Source organism: Falco rusticolus, chromosome 4, assembly GCF_015220075.1.
Source record: "Falco rusticolus isolate bFalRus1 chromosome 4, bFalRus1.pri, whole genome shotgun sequence".
Lineage (NCBI taxonomy): Eukaryota > Metazoa > Chordata > Aves > Falconiformes > Falconidae > Falco > Falco rusticolus.
In genome coordinates this window covers 46,410,695-46,424,774 of record NC_051190.1, presented here as the reverse complement: position 1 = coordinate 46,424,774, position 14,080 = coordinate 46,410,695, and the positions used below count along the sequence as shown (strand labels likewise).

The 14,080-nt window shown below is 68.9% G+C and overlaps 1 protein-coding gene across 1 annotated transcript; it reads left to right on the top strand.

The window, feature by feature from the left end:
• Positions 1-13,678, top strand: MIDN (midnolin). Its single transcript, XM_037384500.1, has 8 exons — positions 1-157; positions 1,932-2,157; positions 3,091-3,178; positions 3,476-3,538; positions 9,127-9,513; positions 10,063-10,195; positions 10,319-10,609; positions 12,792-13,678. Exons 2-8 carry the CDS (start codon positions 1,940-1,942, stop codon positions 13,052-13,054), a joined length of 1,443 nt encoding a protein of 480 aa, XP_037240397.1. The 5' UTR covers positions 1-157; positions 1,932-1,939; the 3' UTR covers positions 13,055-13,678.
• The last annotated feature ends 402 nt before the right edge of the window (positions 13,679-14,080 follow it).

Sequence of the window (14,080 nt, the reverse complement as noted above, 5' to 3'; positions counted from 1 at the left end):
GGCGGCAGCGCTCGGGAGGGGGCACGGCACGGCACGGCACGGCACGGCGACACCCCCCTCCCCAGGAGCCTTCAGGGGTCTCGCTCCCCCTTCCCACCACCGGAGGCAACTGAGTTCCAGCCGCGCCGGGGAACCGCGGGGCAGCGCTCCGGGCTCGGTGAGTGGGGCCGGGCCAGACCATCGCGGGGGTCCCGGGGAGGTGGGGGGGACACGACACGGGACCGGGACACGAACCGGGACACGGGACCGTGGCTGCGCTCACTCAGTTTTCGAGGAGCGGGCGGGGTGGTCTCGCTTCCCCGGGGGACACGCGGCAGACCCCAGCCGCTCGCGGTGTCTGGAGCGCTCCCCATCCGCCGGGACCCTCCGTATCCCCGGTCGCTCGGGGCTTCGCCCGCCCTCGGGGCACGGAGCACCGGGGCTGGCTCCCCTCGCCCCGGCTGCCGGGGTCCCCGAGCGAGGCCTCCCGGGGAGCGGGTTGCGCCCCACTCAGCCCCCGCCGCGTCCTGGGGAGCGGCTCCGAGCCCCCAGCCCCGGCGCGCCGGGGGGGTCGCCCCGCTCCGTACGAGCGGGAGGGCAGCGGACCCGGGCGCTCCGCGGCCGCGCTCCCCGGTGCCTCGCAAGGGCTCCCCGGACGCGGGAGGCGCGGCGGGGCCGGCAGAGGGCGCCCGCGCTTTGCTGACTCATAGCCCCCCTCCCCCGGCCCCCCCGGCGACGCTGCCGGGCCCCGGAGCCCCGTTCCACCTCCCGGGCCGGGGCTGGGGGTGCTGGGTCGGAGGTTCCCGGGGCGAGGGTGGCAGGAGCGTGCTGGGGGGGCGCAGCCCCGCGTCGGGGCAGTTCCTCGTAGCTGTAACGGCGTCACCGGGAGGATGACCGGGCGAGTGCGTGTGACCAACCGCGGGTGACTGCGCGCGTGTGTGTGTCCCCCCCCCACCCTTTCCGCCTCGGTGTCCCCGCGTCACTCGGCTCCGGGGGCTCCGGCCCCGCAGGCACTTCCCCTCCCGCCGCGGGGGGCCGCCCCCACCGCAGCCCGCCCATGTCCCGCAGTCACCACCACCCCCCCAGCGCTGCCCGGGCCTCGCACCGGCTCCCGGGGCGGCCGGCGCTGCCGGGCCCTTTGTTGCCCGCCGGGGTTATGAATGGCGAACGGCTCCGGGGGGGCGCCGGGGGCGGGGCCGCGTGGGCGGGAGGAATCCGGCCGGGCCGCCCTTCCACCGGGCCACGTGGGGACCTGCACCCGCCATCTATTGGCTGCCTCCGCGGATATCTGGGCGCCCGGCGCGTCGCTATTGGCCGCGGCCGCCGGCGGAGCCGGAGTGAATGAGGGCGAGGCCCCGCCCGCGGCCGTTGCTACATTGTAACTCCGCGCGCGGCCCCCGCCCGGTGGAGCGCGGCGACGGCGGCGGCCGGTTCGGCGGGTCCGGCCCCAGGGAACGGGGGGAGCGAAGCGTCCCCGGCGCCTCCCCGCCCCTCGCCGCGGCCCCCGGGCCCGCACCCCGCCCCCAGGCACCCCGCGAGCGAGCGGCGGAGAGAAAGAAAGGCGGCGGCGGCGGCGCAGGCAGCAGCAGGGCGGGCAGCGCAGGCAGCGCCGCTTCCACCGCCCCCCTCCCGCAGGCAGCGCCGCCTCCCCGCGGCCCCGCCAGCAGCCGCCGGAGCGAGCGGAGAACGGGTGGTTTTTTTTGTTTTTTTTTTTTTAATCGTTGTTATATTTTTTTTATATTTTATTTTGCCTGGGCCGCGTAGGGCCCTGCCAGGGGATCGCCACCCCGGCCGCCCCCCCCTCCTTCGGCTCGTCCCGGCCGCTTGAAGCTGTACCGGGGTCCCCGCGGCCGCCGGCGGAGTGGGCCCCGCTCCCTCCTTTGTCCGCTCCCGGCCCGCCCCCCCTCCTCCCCCCGTTCCTGCGCCGGCCCCGACCGCCGCTCCCCCCGCAGGCCGGCGGATGGACCCGCAGCCCGGCGCCAGGAGCTGCAGCCGCGGGGCTCCCGCCTGCGAGGTGGTCCCGAACGAGCCCCCCATGAACCTCTACATCAACACCACCACCGGGACCCGCTATGAGCTCTCCGTGCCCGCCGAGGAGACGGTGGAGGGGCTGAAGCGGCGGCTGTCCCAGCGGCTCAAGGTGCCCAAGGAGCGGCTGGCTCTGCTGCACAAAGAGAGGTAGGGCTCGCCCGGGGGGGGGGGGGGCGTTGGGGCCCCATCCCCGGCCGCGGGGGCGGCCCCCTCGCACCGGGCTCGGCACCGCACAAAGGCTCCCGCCCCCTTCCCCCTGCCTGGCCCCATTCCTCGACGGGGCGGGAGGGCAGAGCCGGGGGGGAGCCCGGGGGGCCGCGGGCGGGGGCGAGCGGGGGCCGGGGCGGAGGGAGGGCGGCTCTGGGCCGGGGACCGGAGCGCGGCCGCCGCCCCCTCGCCCGGCCCTTGCCGGGCTCCTTTGTGGGCGGCGGGCGCCGGCCGTGCCCCGCGGGGGCCCTGCCCTTTGTTCTGGGCTCAACTTCGGCGGCGGCGCGGCTCGGCCCCCCCGGAGCCCCCAGCGCGGGGGGGGGGGGGGGGCCCTTTGTCTGCCGGGGGCCCGGTCCGGGGGGGTTGTGGGGCCGCTCAGCCCCGGCCTGCGGGAACTTGGAGAGTCCCACCCGGATCGGGGAAGGGATGGCGGGGGGCATGCATCTGCCGGCGCCCCCGGGGGTGGGGGGGACCGCCCCACCGTGCCACCCCCCCCCGCCCTACTCTGCCTCCGGCTCCTTTCCCACCTCCCGGGGCAGGTTTCCCTGCGGCCCCCCCGCGCCGTCCCTGACCGGCTCTGCCGATGGCTGCGATGCCCCTGGGCCCCGTTTGCACCGTGTGCGCCCCCGGCACCGTGTGTGCTGTGCCCCCCTCCCTCGGCCACAGGGGGCAGCTGGGGAAAGAGGCAGCAGAACTGGTGCGGTGCTGGGTCCCCCCCCCCCTGCCTGTCGGGGGTGGGAGCTTGGTCCCCTGGTAGCAGCCAGGCTCGCAGCTGGGGTCCCCCCGTCCTGTGCGCCCCCCCCCCCCCGTCGGTGCACGGAGCCGGCTGAGGCAGCGCCGACCTCACTTGTATCCGTCTCCTCCCCCCCACAGCCGGCTCAGCTCTGGAAAACTGCAGGACCTGGGGGTCGTGGAAGGAAGCAAGCTGACGCTGGTGCCCACCGTGGAGGCCGGTTTGATGGTAAGCGGCCTTTTCCTGCTGCTCCCTCCCTCCCACTCGTTCCCATCTATTATTAAAGCCCCGGGCGAGGATGTGCTGGCAGCCCTGTGGCTCTGCTGCCCCAGCCCTCGCAGGTAGGCAGCGCCGGGCTGGCCACGGCAGTGGGTTTAGTATTTCGTAGCTTTCTCGGGGCTTGTGTAGAAATAGTGGAAGTGACATTCATCCCTCCCCTCCTGCTGCACAGACGCCCCCTCCTTCTCTGCATTTGTAATGTTAATTTCCACCCCCCCTCCTTTTTTTTTTTTTTTTTTTCCCCAGTCCCAGGCATCCAGGCCGGAACAGTCGGTGATGCAAGCTCTGGAAAGCTTAACTGAAACTCAGGTGAGAGGCTTGATGCCGGGGCACTGAGATAGAGACAAAGGAAGCGAGGCGAGGCGGTGGGGGGGTGGGCGCTGCATTGACCTGACTCCTTCCCCTCCCCAAAAGGCTCTGGTGTTTAGTGCTTCGTTTAGGTTTCCCCTTCAGAAAGGGTTGGGAGCGCTGAGGGTGGTGCCCGGGGCAGGCGCCGTCATCCTGTGCAGCACCGAGCGCAGGGAGGTCCCACGCTGCAGCGCTCGCAGCCCAAACACGCCGGGAGCCGGGGAGGGCAGAGGCGCTGGGAGGTGAAGTGACTCACTCAAGGTCACGCAGCAGGTCGGTGGCAGAGCTGGGCCGCCCAGGGGGTGTGGGGCTGCAGCCCCCCCACCCCCCCAGCTGTCTGCCCCCCAGTGCGGAGGCAGGGCTGCCCACCTGCCTCGTGGCTGGTGCTGTACGTTGCAGGGGGCTTGTGGGGTTGCAGCTGCCCCCCCTCCCCCCCCCCCCAAGTTGTCTGCCCCCCAGTACAGAGGCAGGGCTGCCCACCTGCCTCGTGGCTGGTGCCCTGCGTTGCAGGGGGCTTGTGGGACCACTGGGCTACCCTGGGGGCTTGTGGGGCTGCAGAGCCCAGCTTCTCCCAGCACCCAGAGGGTTCTTCCCCCTCTCCTTGGAGCCGTCCTTGCAGGGCAGGGGGTGTTGGCCATGCCTGGGTGTTCTGGCACTCGTGTGCCTGCTCCGTGGCCTTGTGTGCCGGGTGCCAAGGAGGGGGCGTAGGGGGTGGCGCTGGTGGGGGCCGTGTTTAGAATAACTGTGAAGTTTCTTGGCGGCTGGTGGGGTGGCCTGCGGTGTGGGAGGTGGCGTGGGTGGGGGGTCCCTCCGCCTGCGGCGCGGGAGGAAGCGTTCCCAGCGTTGGGTGAGCTGCTGCGGGTGCGCGCGCAGCCACCGGCCGCCTGCCGCGAAGGTGGAATTTACCCCCAGCCGCGCAGGCCCTGGCTTCTTTGTTTTCAGTCTCTTTATTATTGCTGTTAAATGCTTTCCTTCCTTTCTGGCCAGTGGTGCAGCTTTTTTTTTTTTAAAGGTGGCGGGTGTTTTTGTTTTTGTTTTTTTTTAACCTGTCTCACTGAATGTGGAGGAGGGGGCTGAGCGCGGTGCTGTGCCATGGGCTCAGCCAGAGCTGGACCGGGTGGGGGGCTTGGTGGGGGCACGGCTGTGCCCTCTGTGTGGGGATGTGGCAAGGGCCAGGGCTGGCCCCCTCAAAGGGACCTCCATCAGCGGTGCCCAGGGTGACCTTGACTTTGGCAGCTGGTTTAACCCTGTGTGGACCAAGGGGTTGAGCTTGCACCAGGAGTCCTGTGCCACAGGCTGTCCCTGCGGAGCCCAGTCTGCTTGCGGGGTGCTGGCAGTCCCAGCTGGGGTGCAGAGCTGTGGGAGGGGGCTGGTTCTGGCAGCCCAGCCTGGGGGTCCTGGTGTGTGTCCTGGCTTTAGGGCTGCAGCCGTTTCTGGCGGGAGCTGTGTGGTTCCCTGCTGGGGTGGGCAGTGATGTGTGATGGACTGGGGAGCAGCAGGGCCAGGGAACCCATGGAGCTGCCCAGAGCAGGGGGGTTTGGGGTACCCCCTGCATCTGGGGGGGCTTGTAACAGCCAGCATGGCTCCCATCAGGCAGGCAGCAGTGGTCCCTCCTGGCCCAGCACAGCAGGGGTGGGGGAGAGATGTGTGGGCTACGGTCTGGTAGCCCCCCCCGCCCTGCGCTGCCTGGTTTTCCCCTGGAGGCTCTGCCGGGTGGGCAGGGGTCTGGCAGCCCGGGTGTGCTGCGGCAGGCGGGTGGTGCTGGCTGTGGGCAGCAGCTCAGCACCTCCCTGCCCGCTGCAGATTCCTCCCAGGTCGGTGATTCAGGAAGCCAGAGCTGTGCAGGAGGAACCGCCAGCACCTGGGGGGGCGGAGGGGGGGAGGGGGGGGGGGCAGGAAACCACTCCTCTCATTCATGCTTTGCTTGGCTCTGCCTGCGTCACGCATCCTCCGGCAGCGCAGGGAGAGCTGCACCGACTTCCTCTGGGGGCGGCGGGGGGGCTGGGGCGCTGCCACCCCCTCCCCACCCAGGTACCTTTGGGGAAGTGGCTGCCAGGCAGGAGGTGACGCTGTGGCCCGGCCGAGCGGCACGGGGTCTTCCTGGAAGGGCTTGCTGTGCTTCCTTCCGCTGGGCACGCTCAGGCTGCCCCCGCTTTCCAGGGAGCCGTGCCCACGGCCCCGGGGTGGGCAGCTGGGGCCTGATCCTGCGGCATCAGCTCTTCCTGCCCCCAGCCCCTTCCGCCCCATCGCAGAGCACGGGGAGACGGGACAGGGACGCATCCTGCCCAGCTCTACCGGGGCCAGAGGAATGTGGCTGAGGGGCTCTGGCCCTCTGCCCTCCTTGGCATGGAAAAAACCCCGGGCAGGGGTTGGGTGGTGGACCCAGCTGCTGGCCACAGCTGTGCCCGGCTGGACAGCCGGGGGGGGGGGGGCTGTTTCCTGTCTCCCCCCCCTCCCCCATCCTTGCTCTGGGCTTGTTAATCCCTGCTGGCTCTGCCAGTTTCCCTGCAGTTCTGTGGGGGTGCTGCCCACCCTGCTGAGGGCAGGGGCTGCTCCCCAGCAGCCCGGGGGTGTCTGGGGCTGGGGACTGGGGTGACGCGGGGCCAGGCGGCGGAGGGAGGTGGGAATGCGGTGTTCTCTGAGTCATCGGCCTTTCTGAGAAGCAGCCGGGAGCCACTTGCCCTGTCCCTGTGGGCTTTGAGCCCGGCACAGTGCAGCCGGGTCCCCTCCCAGGGTTTGGCAGGGTCCCGGGAGACCACCAGGCACGGGGGCTTGAGGGCACGCGGTGGCCCTGGACCCCTTGGTCAGGCTGTCCTGGCCCCCGTGGCAGAGCCAGCTGGGAGGGACGGGGTCCTCCCCAGGCGGTTGTGGGCGGCCGAGCAGGCGGCTGGGTGGGACATGTTTGCATTGGAGCGGCCCGGTTTTGCCGGGGGGTGGTGGTGGGGGTTGGCAGCGGCGTGGGGGCGGGTGCTGGGAGCCCCAGAGCTGTGCTGCTGCCAGCCCAGCCGCCCTGCCCGGGGCACCCCGGGGACCAAGCCTCTGGGGGGGGCAGGGCACTGTGGGACCCCCATGCCTAGGGAGAAAGGGGTTGTTATTGGCGTGGCTGGGAAGCACCCAGCAGTGTGGGTTTGGGGTGCTCTGGGTTCTCGTGGGTTTGGGGTGCTCTGGGTTCTCGTGGGTTTGGGGTGCTCTGGGTTCTCGCAGTGCTGGCGAGGGGTCAGGCAGGGCACAGGCAGGTGTGAGTCAGATGGAGCAGGGAGGCGATTTGGGGTGCAGGCTGACGTCAGGGGGCCCTGGGGAGTTGCACGGTGCTCCCCCGGGCAGAGCGAGGGATGCCAGGGTTGGTGGAGGGTCGCAAGGGCTGGTGTGGGTGTTCCTGCCCCAATTACACCACCCACCCCCGCCCAGGTGAGGGAGGGCTGTGAAAAGAACCTGCTCTGAGTCTTGGTGGGGGAAAGGATGGGAGCCCCCCTGCCTGTCCCAGGCATGTTGCTGGGTGGCAGGAGGGGGCCGGTCCCCTTCCCCAGGCACGCTGGCTGGGGGAGAGCGGTGTCAGGACCTGGTCTGTGGGGTCCCGGTGGGGGTGGGGCTGGGGTGCTCCTGGGGCTCTGGGCAGCTGCTGCCTGTCCTGGCGCTGCTGCCTGCTGGGAGCAGGAGCCCAGGTGGCTGCGTCGGTGATGCCAGAGGGGCTGTTGTGGCTGGAGCTGGGGTAGTCGTGACTGAGCGGTGGGGATGGGGGGGTTACTGCATTCGTGGGGGGGGTGGAGCTGCCAGCTGGTTACGTCTCCATCCGTGGCTTCTGCGGGCAGGGAAACCGAGGCAGAGTCTGAGCCGTGGGGCAGGATGGGGGCTGGGGTGAAGCTTTCCTGTGGCCAGGTGCTGTGTGCATGCACATGCGTGTGTGCATGCGTGCCCGTGTGCATGCCTGCCATCCTCTCCCGCCCCCTCACCCCGTAACCTCCGTGTCCAGAGCTGCAGTGTCTCCTTCACGCCCACCTCTTCCTCTGCAGCCTCCGCCTGACATGCTCGGGGCTTTGCTGCTGGTATTTTTAAAGCTGCTTTTCCCACGGCTTCTCAGAACCGGCCTCCGCTGGAACGGGGCGTGGGGGAGCCAGGACGGGGCTGGGGGAGCCCAGAGTGGGATGGGGGGCTGTGCTCTGCAGAAGTGCCAGCTCCTACCTGGGAGGAGGGGGTGTGGGCCAGGGGGGTAATGGTGGGGGGGGGGAGCACAGCTCCGTGGGCTCTGCTTGGGACACCTCACCTTGTCCTCCGGGTGACGGTTGCGTCCCGAAGGTGCTGGTGGGGGTGTGGGAGGGTGACGTCTGCCAGCAGCCGTGCACAGCGCTGCACGTGACGGGCTGGGAAAGCCAGTCCTTGCTGTGCCCTAGAATAGCTCGGCTGGGGGGGGTGGCGGTGGTGGCGTCATCCCCATTAGCTGTGACCTGGTGTCCTGCCCACAGCCCTGCCTGTGTGTGAGCCCGCGCCCCTCAGCTGGCTGGGTGAGAGGCACAACGCCCCCCCCCCAGCAGCACAGACTGGGATCACCATGGTGGGGGGGCTCACAGCTGCCCCAGACCCCCCGGAATGTGAGGGCGGGGGGGGGGGGGTGGGGGGGTGGTCCCCTGTTTCTTGGAACAGATGTCAAGTGATTTAGTTGGGGGGGGGGGGGGAGCACAGTGTGCTGGGGGGCAGCAGATGATGGGGATTGGGCCCCCCCATCCATCCATCCATCCATCCACAGCTGTGACCTGGGCAGGGTCTGGCCTCTGCTCTGTCTCTGTGCTGCAGCTGCTCCATCACCTGCCTGTGACAGAGCCCTCCGGGGTGGGCAGGGGCAAATTCTGCCTGTGCAGCCACTCTGTAGGCCCCCCCCCGCCCCCGGCTGCATTGGGGCGGGGGGGGGGGGGGGGGGGGGGGTTTGCACAGGACGTGGACTGCCCTTTCCTGCCTCATAGCCCCAAGTCATGGCAGTGGGACCCGGCATGTCCTCACCTGCCCCCTCCCCATCTTCCTGGCACTGGAGCATACTCCCTGTGCTGGGGGGGGGGGGGGGGATGGGACGCCCCCTCCTTGCTGGTGCTGGGCTGGCCAGAGGAGCGGCGCTGGCAGCTGTGCAGCTGCGCAGCCGGCTGTGGCCCCTGCCTGCCCTGCCCACCGGGTGCTGGCGGGGGCACCCTGGCTGTGCCGGGTTCACTGCCGGGGGAGGGGCAGGCAAGCGGGCACGCTCGTTCTGTGCTGGGAGGTAAAGGGCAGGAGAGAGAAAAATAACCCCCTGGCGCCGTCAGCTGATGGAGCTGGCACCAGGCTGGGGTCACGCGGGGACGATGGCTGGGCTTGCCTGCCTGCCAGGCTGGCACGGCCAAGGGCCTGGGCAAGGGCTCTGGGGAGGGGGTTGCCCTTTCCTTGCCCTAACGACCCATTCCTATGGCTGTGTGCCCCTGGCAAGACCGGTGGGGCCAACGGACATCTCCCTGCTTAGCACTGGGGGGGGCTCCACGTGGTGGGCTTGCCGTGTGCCAGGGCTGACAGGGGGGTCCTTCTCTCCCCAGGTCAATGACTTCTTGTCGGGACGGTCCCCGCTGACCCTGGCACTGCGTGTGGGTGACCATATGATGTTCGTGCAGCTCCAGCTGGCAGCTCAGCAGAGCAGCGGGCAGCTCCAGCACCGGCATGTCATCGCCAGCCGGGGCGAGGCGGGGGCCGCCGCCAGCCCCCACTGCCGGACACTGCATGGTGGTACCGGCTCCGGCTTTGCCCGCATCCCTGTGGTGCCCACGTGCCAGCAGAGCCCGGCCCCCAGCCCTGCGCCCACTGCGCCAGCCCCCCCCATGTACTGTAATGCCCCCCACCCCACTCCCGTCACCGCTGGGATGTTCCGGTCGCACGGGGCCAGCACGCAGACAGTGAACAGCAGCGTGGTCTCCTCCTGCTCAGAGGTGAGTCAACCTGGGAGGGGGGTGCTCCTGGCACCTTTGGGGCGGGGGAGCAAGGCTGTGCGCTTCCCAGCCCTGCTGTGGTAATGCCCTTCCCTGCCTCAGTTGCCCCATGTGTGGAACGAGGGTGTTCCCCTGCCCAGTTTGCAAAATGCCCCCAGGTCCTGGGGAGGGGCTGGGGGACAGGGTGTAATGTAGGCCCTTACTCTGCTCATCTTCAGACCTTGCCTGTCCCTGCAGCCCTGCATGCTGCCAGCACTCTGCTGCTGCTTCCCTGTTAGCACAGCACTGTTGGCCTGGGGTGGGGGGTGACTATCAGGACCCCCAGAGCTGGGGACACCAGTGCACAGAGGAGTGGGACGGCCATAGTTTTTTGTGTCCCAGTAAAACTGGGGCTGGGGGTGTCTGCTGGACTCTGCTCCCTGCCTGGGGCTGCTGCAGGGGTCTCCTGACGTGACCCAGGTGGCTGCGTTGCCCCCCCCCTCCCCGGTGCCCTGGCATGCCTGGGTCCCCTGCCTGGAGGCTGACCCTGCATCTCTCCCACCCATCCAGGTGGACTGCAGCACCCGCAGCAGCAGCTCCCCGGGCAGCAGCCCTGCCCCCACGGCCCGATCCCGCAAACCCGGTGCGGTCATCGAGAGCTTCGTCAACCACGCGCCTGGGGTCTTCTCAGGGACCTTCTCCGGTACGTGATGCTGTGCCACCCTGAGGGCTGCGGTGGAGGCAGCTGGGGGGCGGGGGGGGGGATGTGGAGGGGGATGGGGGTCTCCAAGCCGCTCATCTCACACCCACCTCTGCCCTCCCACAGGCACTTTGCACCCCAACTGCCAGGACAGCAGTGGGCGGCCGCGGCGGGACATCGGCACCATTCTGCAGATCCTGAACGACCTCCTCAGCGCCACGCGACACTACCAGGGCATGCCCCAGTCCCTGACACAGCTCCGCTGCCAGACGCAGTTCTCCTCCTCCTCCTCGCCCCCCGCCTCCCCAGACCTCACCACCAAAACTACCTCAGAGCCGCTGCCCGCGGCCGCAGCCTCCCCCCCCCTGCACCCCGTCGTCCAGTGCCAAAGCCAGATCCGGATGTGCAAGCCCAGCGGTAAGCCTGTGGCATCCGTGCCTCGCGTGGGAGGGGGCTGTGCCGGCCCCCGGGGCCTGCTGCGTGCCGGGGTCGCCCTGACCAGCCCCACCACCCGCGCGCTGTGGCAGTGCCCAGTGCCAGGGCTCTGCGGTGGGAGCTTGCCGGTGTTGGGGTTTGGCACCCATGGGTCGGTCCCATGGGAGGGGGTGGGGAGCCCCTGCAGCCCCCCAGGTTGGAGCTGACACCCTGTTTGCGCAGGATTGCTCCCCGTGACAGCCCTGCGGAGCCCAGTGCTGGATTCGCTTAAACCTTTGGGTTTGATACTGGGAATTTTTTCTCCTCTAACAGACCAGCCTCCTGCTGCTCCCGGCACAGATGGGTGTGCTGGAGGGGCTGGGGGCACCCCAGGGCTCAGCCCCCCTCCTGCCTGTGGCAGAGGGAGCAGGCGGGGGCTGGCAGGCAGGATGGGGCCAGGGGCCCTGGGAGGGGGCTGTGGCAGAGCCCCTGCCCACCCCTCCCCCTGGCTGGGAGTGGACTGAATGATTGACAGGTGTCTGTCAGGGTGGGGGCCCTGCCTGTCTGCAGGGGGTGGGGGGGGAGTTTCCCGCCTGCCTGACCCTGCAGGGGAAGGGGTCACCCAGCATCCTTGGGGACCTGGAGGGGTCCCCCCTGCCTGCCCTGCCCTGCTCCAGCCACTCTGTCAGCCACAAAACCTGCAGAGACTTGGGGGGGGTCCGTTGATCTGGGGGGCACCAGCACCTGCGGTGTCCCCCCTCCCCCAAGAGCCCTGGGCCTTTCCCTGCTGCAGGGGGTGGGGGGACACACGATGCCACCCCTGGGCTCTGGCTGCTCACCCCCCTCCATGTGTGCAAACCCCCCATCCCAGGCTGGGTTCGAGGGGGGGGGGTTGGTTGGGGGGGGGGTGCCCCCCTGCCAGGGCACAGCATGTGGCTCCTGTGTCCCCCCAGGCAGTTGCGGGGAGCACACCTGCACGCCCTGAGGCCGGAAGGCATCCGGGGGTGCCCACCCTGGCCCCCCCCCCGCCCCCTGCAATTTGCTTAGAGAAAAGAAGTGAAACAGCCAGTGGTGGCTGGGGGGAGCTCGTCCTCCCCTCTGGGTTTCATCTTCCTTCTCCCCTGGCCAAGGTGGTGGGTCTGGGCCCCCCCCGGGGGTGGCTCTTTGCTGGCTCCCAGCCCTCGGTGACACGGCCCTGACGTGCTGACACGGCTGACCGTACCCCAGGGCTTTCCGGGGCCACCTGCACCTCGGGGGGGGGGGGGGGGTGTGGGTGGGGGAAACCTGCCACCCCCACGGTGTGACAAGTCCTCCCAGGCCCTGGCCAGGCTCAGTCTGCTTGCCCTGAGACCCCCAGCCCCTTGGCCCACTTCTGTGCTGGTGTGAAACTCCCACCCCCAGGCCTCCCACCAGCCCTGCACCCGTGGCACTTGCACCAGGGCCGCCTGTGTGGCTTTGCTCTGTGCCAGGACCCCGTCTCCCCCCTCCAGGGGTTCTTGTTTGGGGTTTGCAGGGGGGTTAATCCCCCTGTGCCCTGCTCTGTTCCTGGTGCGTGCTCCCCCTCGCAGTCCGTAGGGCTGCCCCGCTGCGTTTGGGGTGGCCATGGTGGGCTCTGTCCCCATTGCTCGGGACCAGCCTGGGTCCCCATGATGCCAGCTGGAGCAGGGGGCGGGGGGGGCACGCTGTGCCATGAGGTTCAGACGTGGGACCACGCTGGGGCTTTGCTGGGTGCCTGTGGGGGTAAATCGAGGTGGGCGGAAGCAGAGCTGCTCTGTCCCCTGTGTGTGCCTTTGCTGTGTCCCGACGCTCCCCTCCCAGCATCCCCCCACCCTCTCCCACCACAGCTGCTCTCCTGGCCAAGTTTGTTCTGGAGCGGGATCCCTTTTTTCCTCTTTCCCCAGCGCCGGAGCCCACGTCTGGAGCTTCGCTTGTTCCTCCTCCCACATGCTGCAGCAGGGCCAGGCCTGCGCCGGCTGCGGTGCTGCGGTGGAGGGGGCGGCTGGGCTGGCGCCGTGGAAAATACCCCCACGTTGGCACAGCCCCACAGCACGGGAGCTTGTCCCCAGTGGGGACCAGCTGGGTGCCGGCAGTCCCCCAGGCTGCTGGGGATCCTGCTTTGGGGGGTGTCTGTGCACCCGTGCTGGCGGCCCCCCATGACCTCCCCCCCCCATTTTTGCCGTTGCAGGCGACCGCTTGCGGCAGACGGAGAACCGGGCGACGCGCTGCAAGGTGGAGCGGCTGCAGCTATTGATGCAGCAGAAGCGGCTGCGCAGGAAGGCTCGCCGGGACGCCCGAGCCCCCTACCACTGGTTGCCCAACCGCAAGTCCAGCCGGACCAACAGCAACAGCAGCGTCTCCAGCGAGGGCAGCCTGGACCTGGACTTCGAGGACTCGGTTTGGAAGCCAGAGGTCAAGGCGGACATGAAATCGGAGTTTGTCGTAGCATAGAGCCGTGCCCGGTGGGGGCCCCAGGGCCGCGGACTCTGCTGGGGAGACCCCCCCCACTGCTGCCGCCCCAGCTGGTGGTGGTGTCATTTCTGTTGTCATGGGCCAGATCTCCTCTAGATTTGCCATCTCCTGTGACCGGACGCCTCGGGGTTGACCCTGCCTGTGCTGGGGGATGTGTTTCACAGCAGGGGGTCAGCCAGGGCAGCCTCACACACCCACCCCCCTTCCCCAGCTTGGATGGGTTTGGGGAGATATGGGGAGGGGGGAGCAGGCAGGAGCCGCCGGCCCCCCCTCCCCTGCATCCTCCCTGTCTGGGAGCAGGGGGTCCCAGCGCCTGTGGGGCTCCTGGGGGATATCAAAGCTGCTGCTTTGCTGTGAAGAGGGATGCAGTGTGGTGGGCTCTGGCCCCCCAGCCTGGTGTGTTTGCCCCCCACCCCCGGTGCAGGCAGGAGGAGATGAAGTCTCTTTCAGAGGTGCTGGGGGCCCCCCTGGGTTTGGGGGCCATTCGTTTTCCTTCCCTTCTATATGTAGCATTGCTCGGCTGTGGGGCTGGGACCCCCCCCCGGGTGGCGGGGGGGACACACGCGTGTGCCTGGGTGCCGCTAGCCCTACTGCCGCAGCTGGGGGGGGGGGCAGGGGAGGGGGGGGGGGGGGCTTTGTTTTGGGGGGGGGTTTAATTTTGGTTTTGGAGGGAAAAGAAATGGCGCCTTCCCTCCGCGGCTGAGACCAACTCCTGAGTCGCTGGACTCCTTCCTGCCCACCTCTTGGTTGGTTGGATTTTCTTTTTTAACTTAAAAAAGGAGAAGAAAAAAAAATGAATAAACCCAGTACTTGGTCATGGCTGTCCACAAGCCGTGGGGCTAATATTTATAGACATTAATTACCCGACTGAGCCAATACTGACATAGTCTTGCATAGGCCGTAGAAATCCTTTTTCTTGTCCAACTTTGATTTTTTCGTCAGGAGATCTGTGCAAATAGAGAACCCATGTGATGTGTTTTTTGTCTGTAAAAGTCTTTTTTTGTG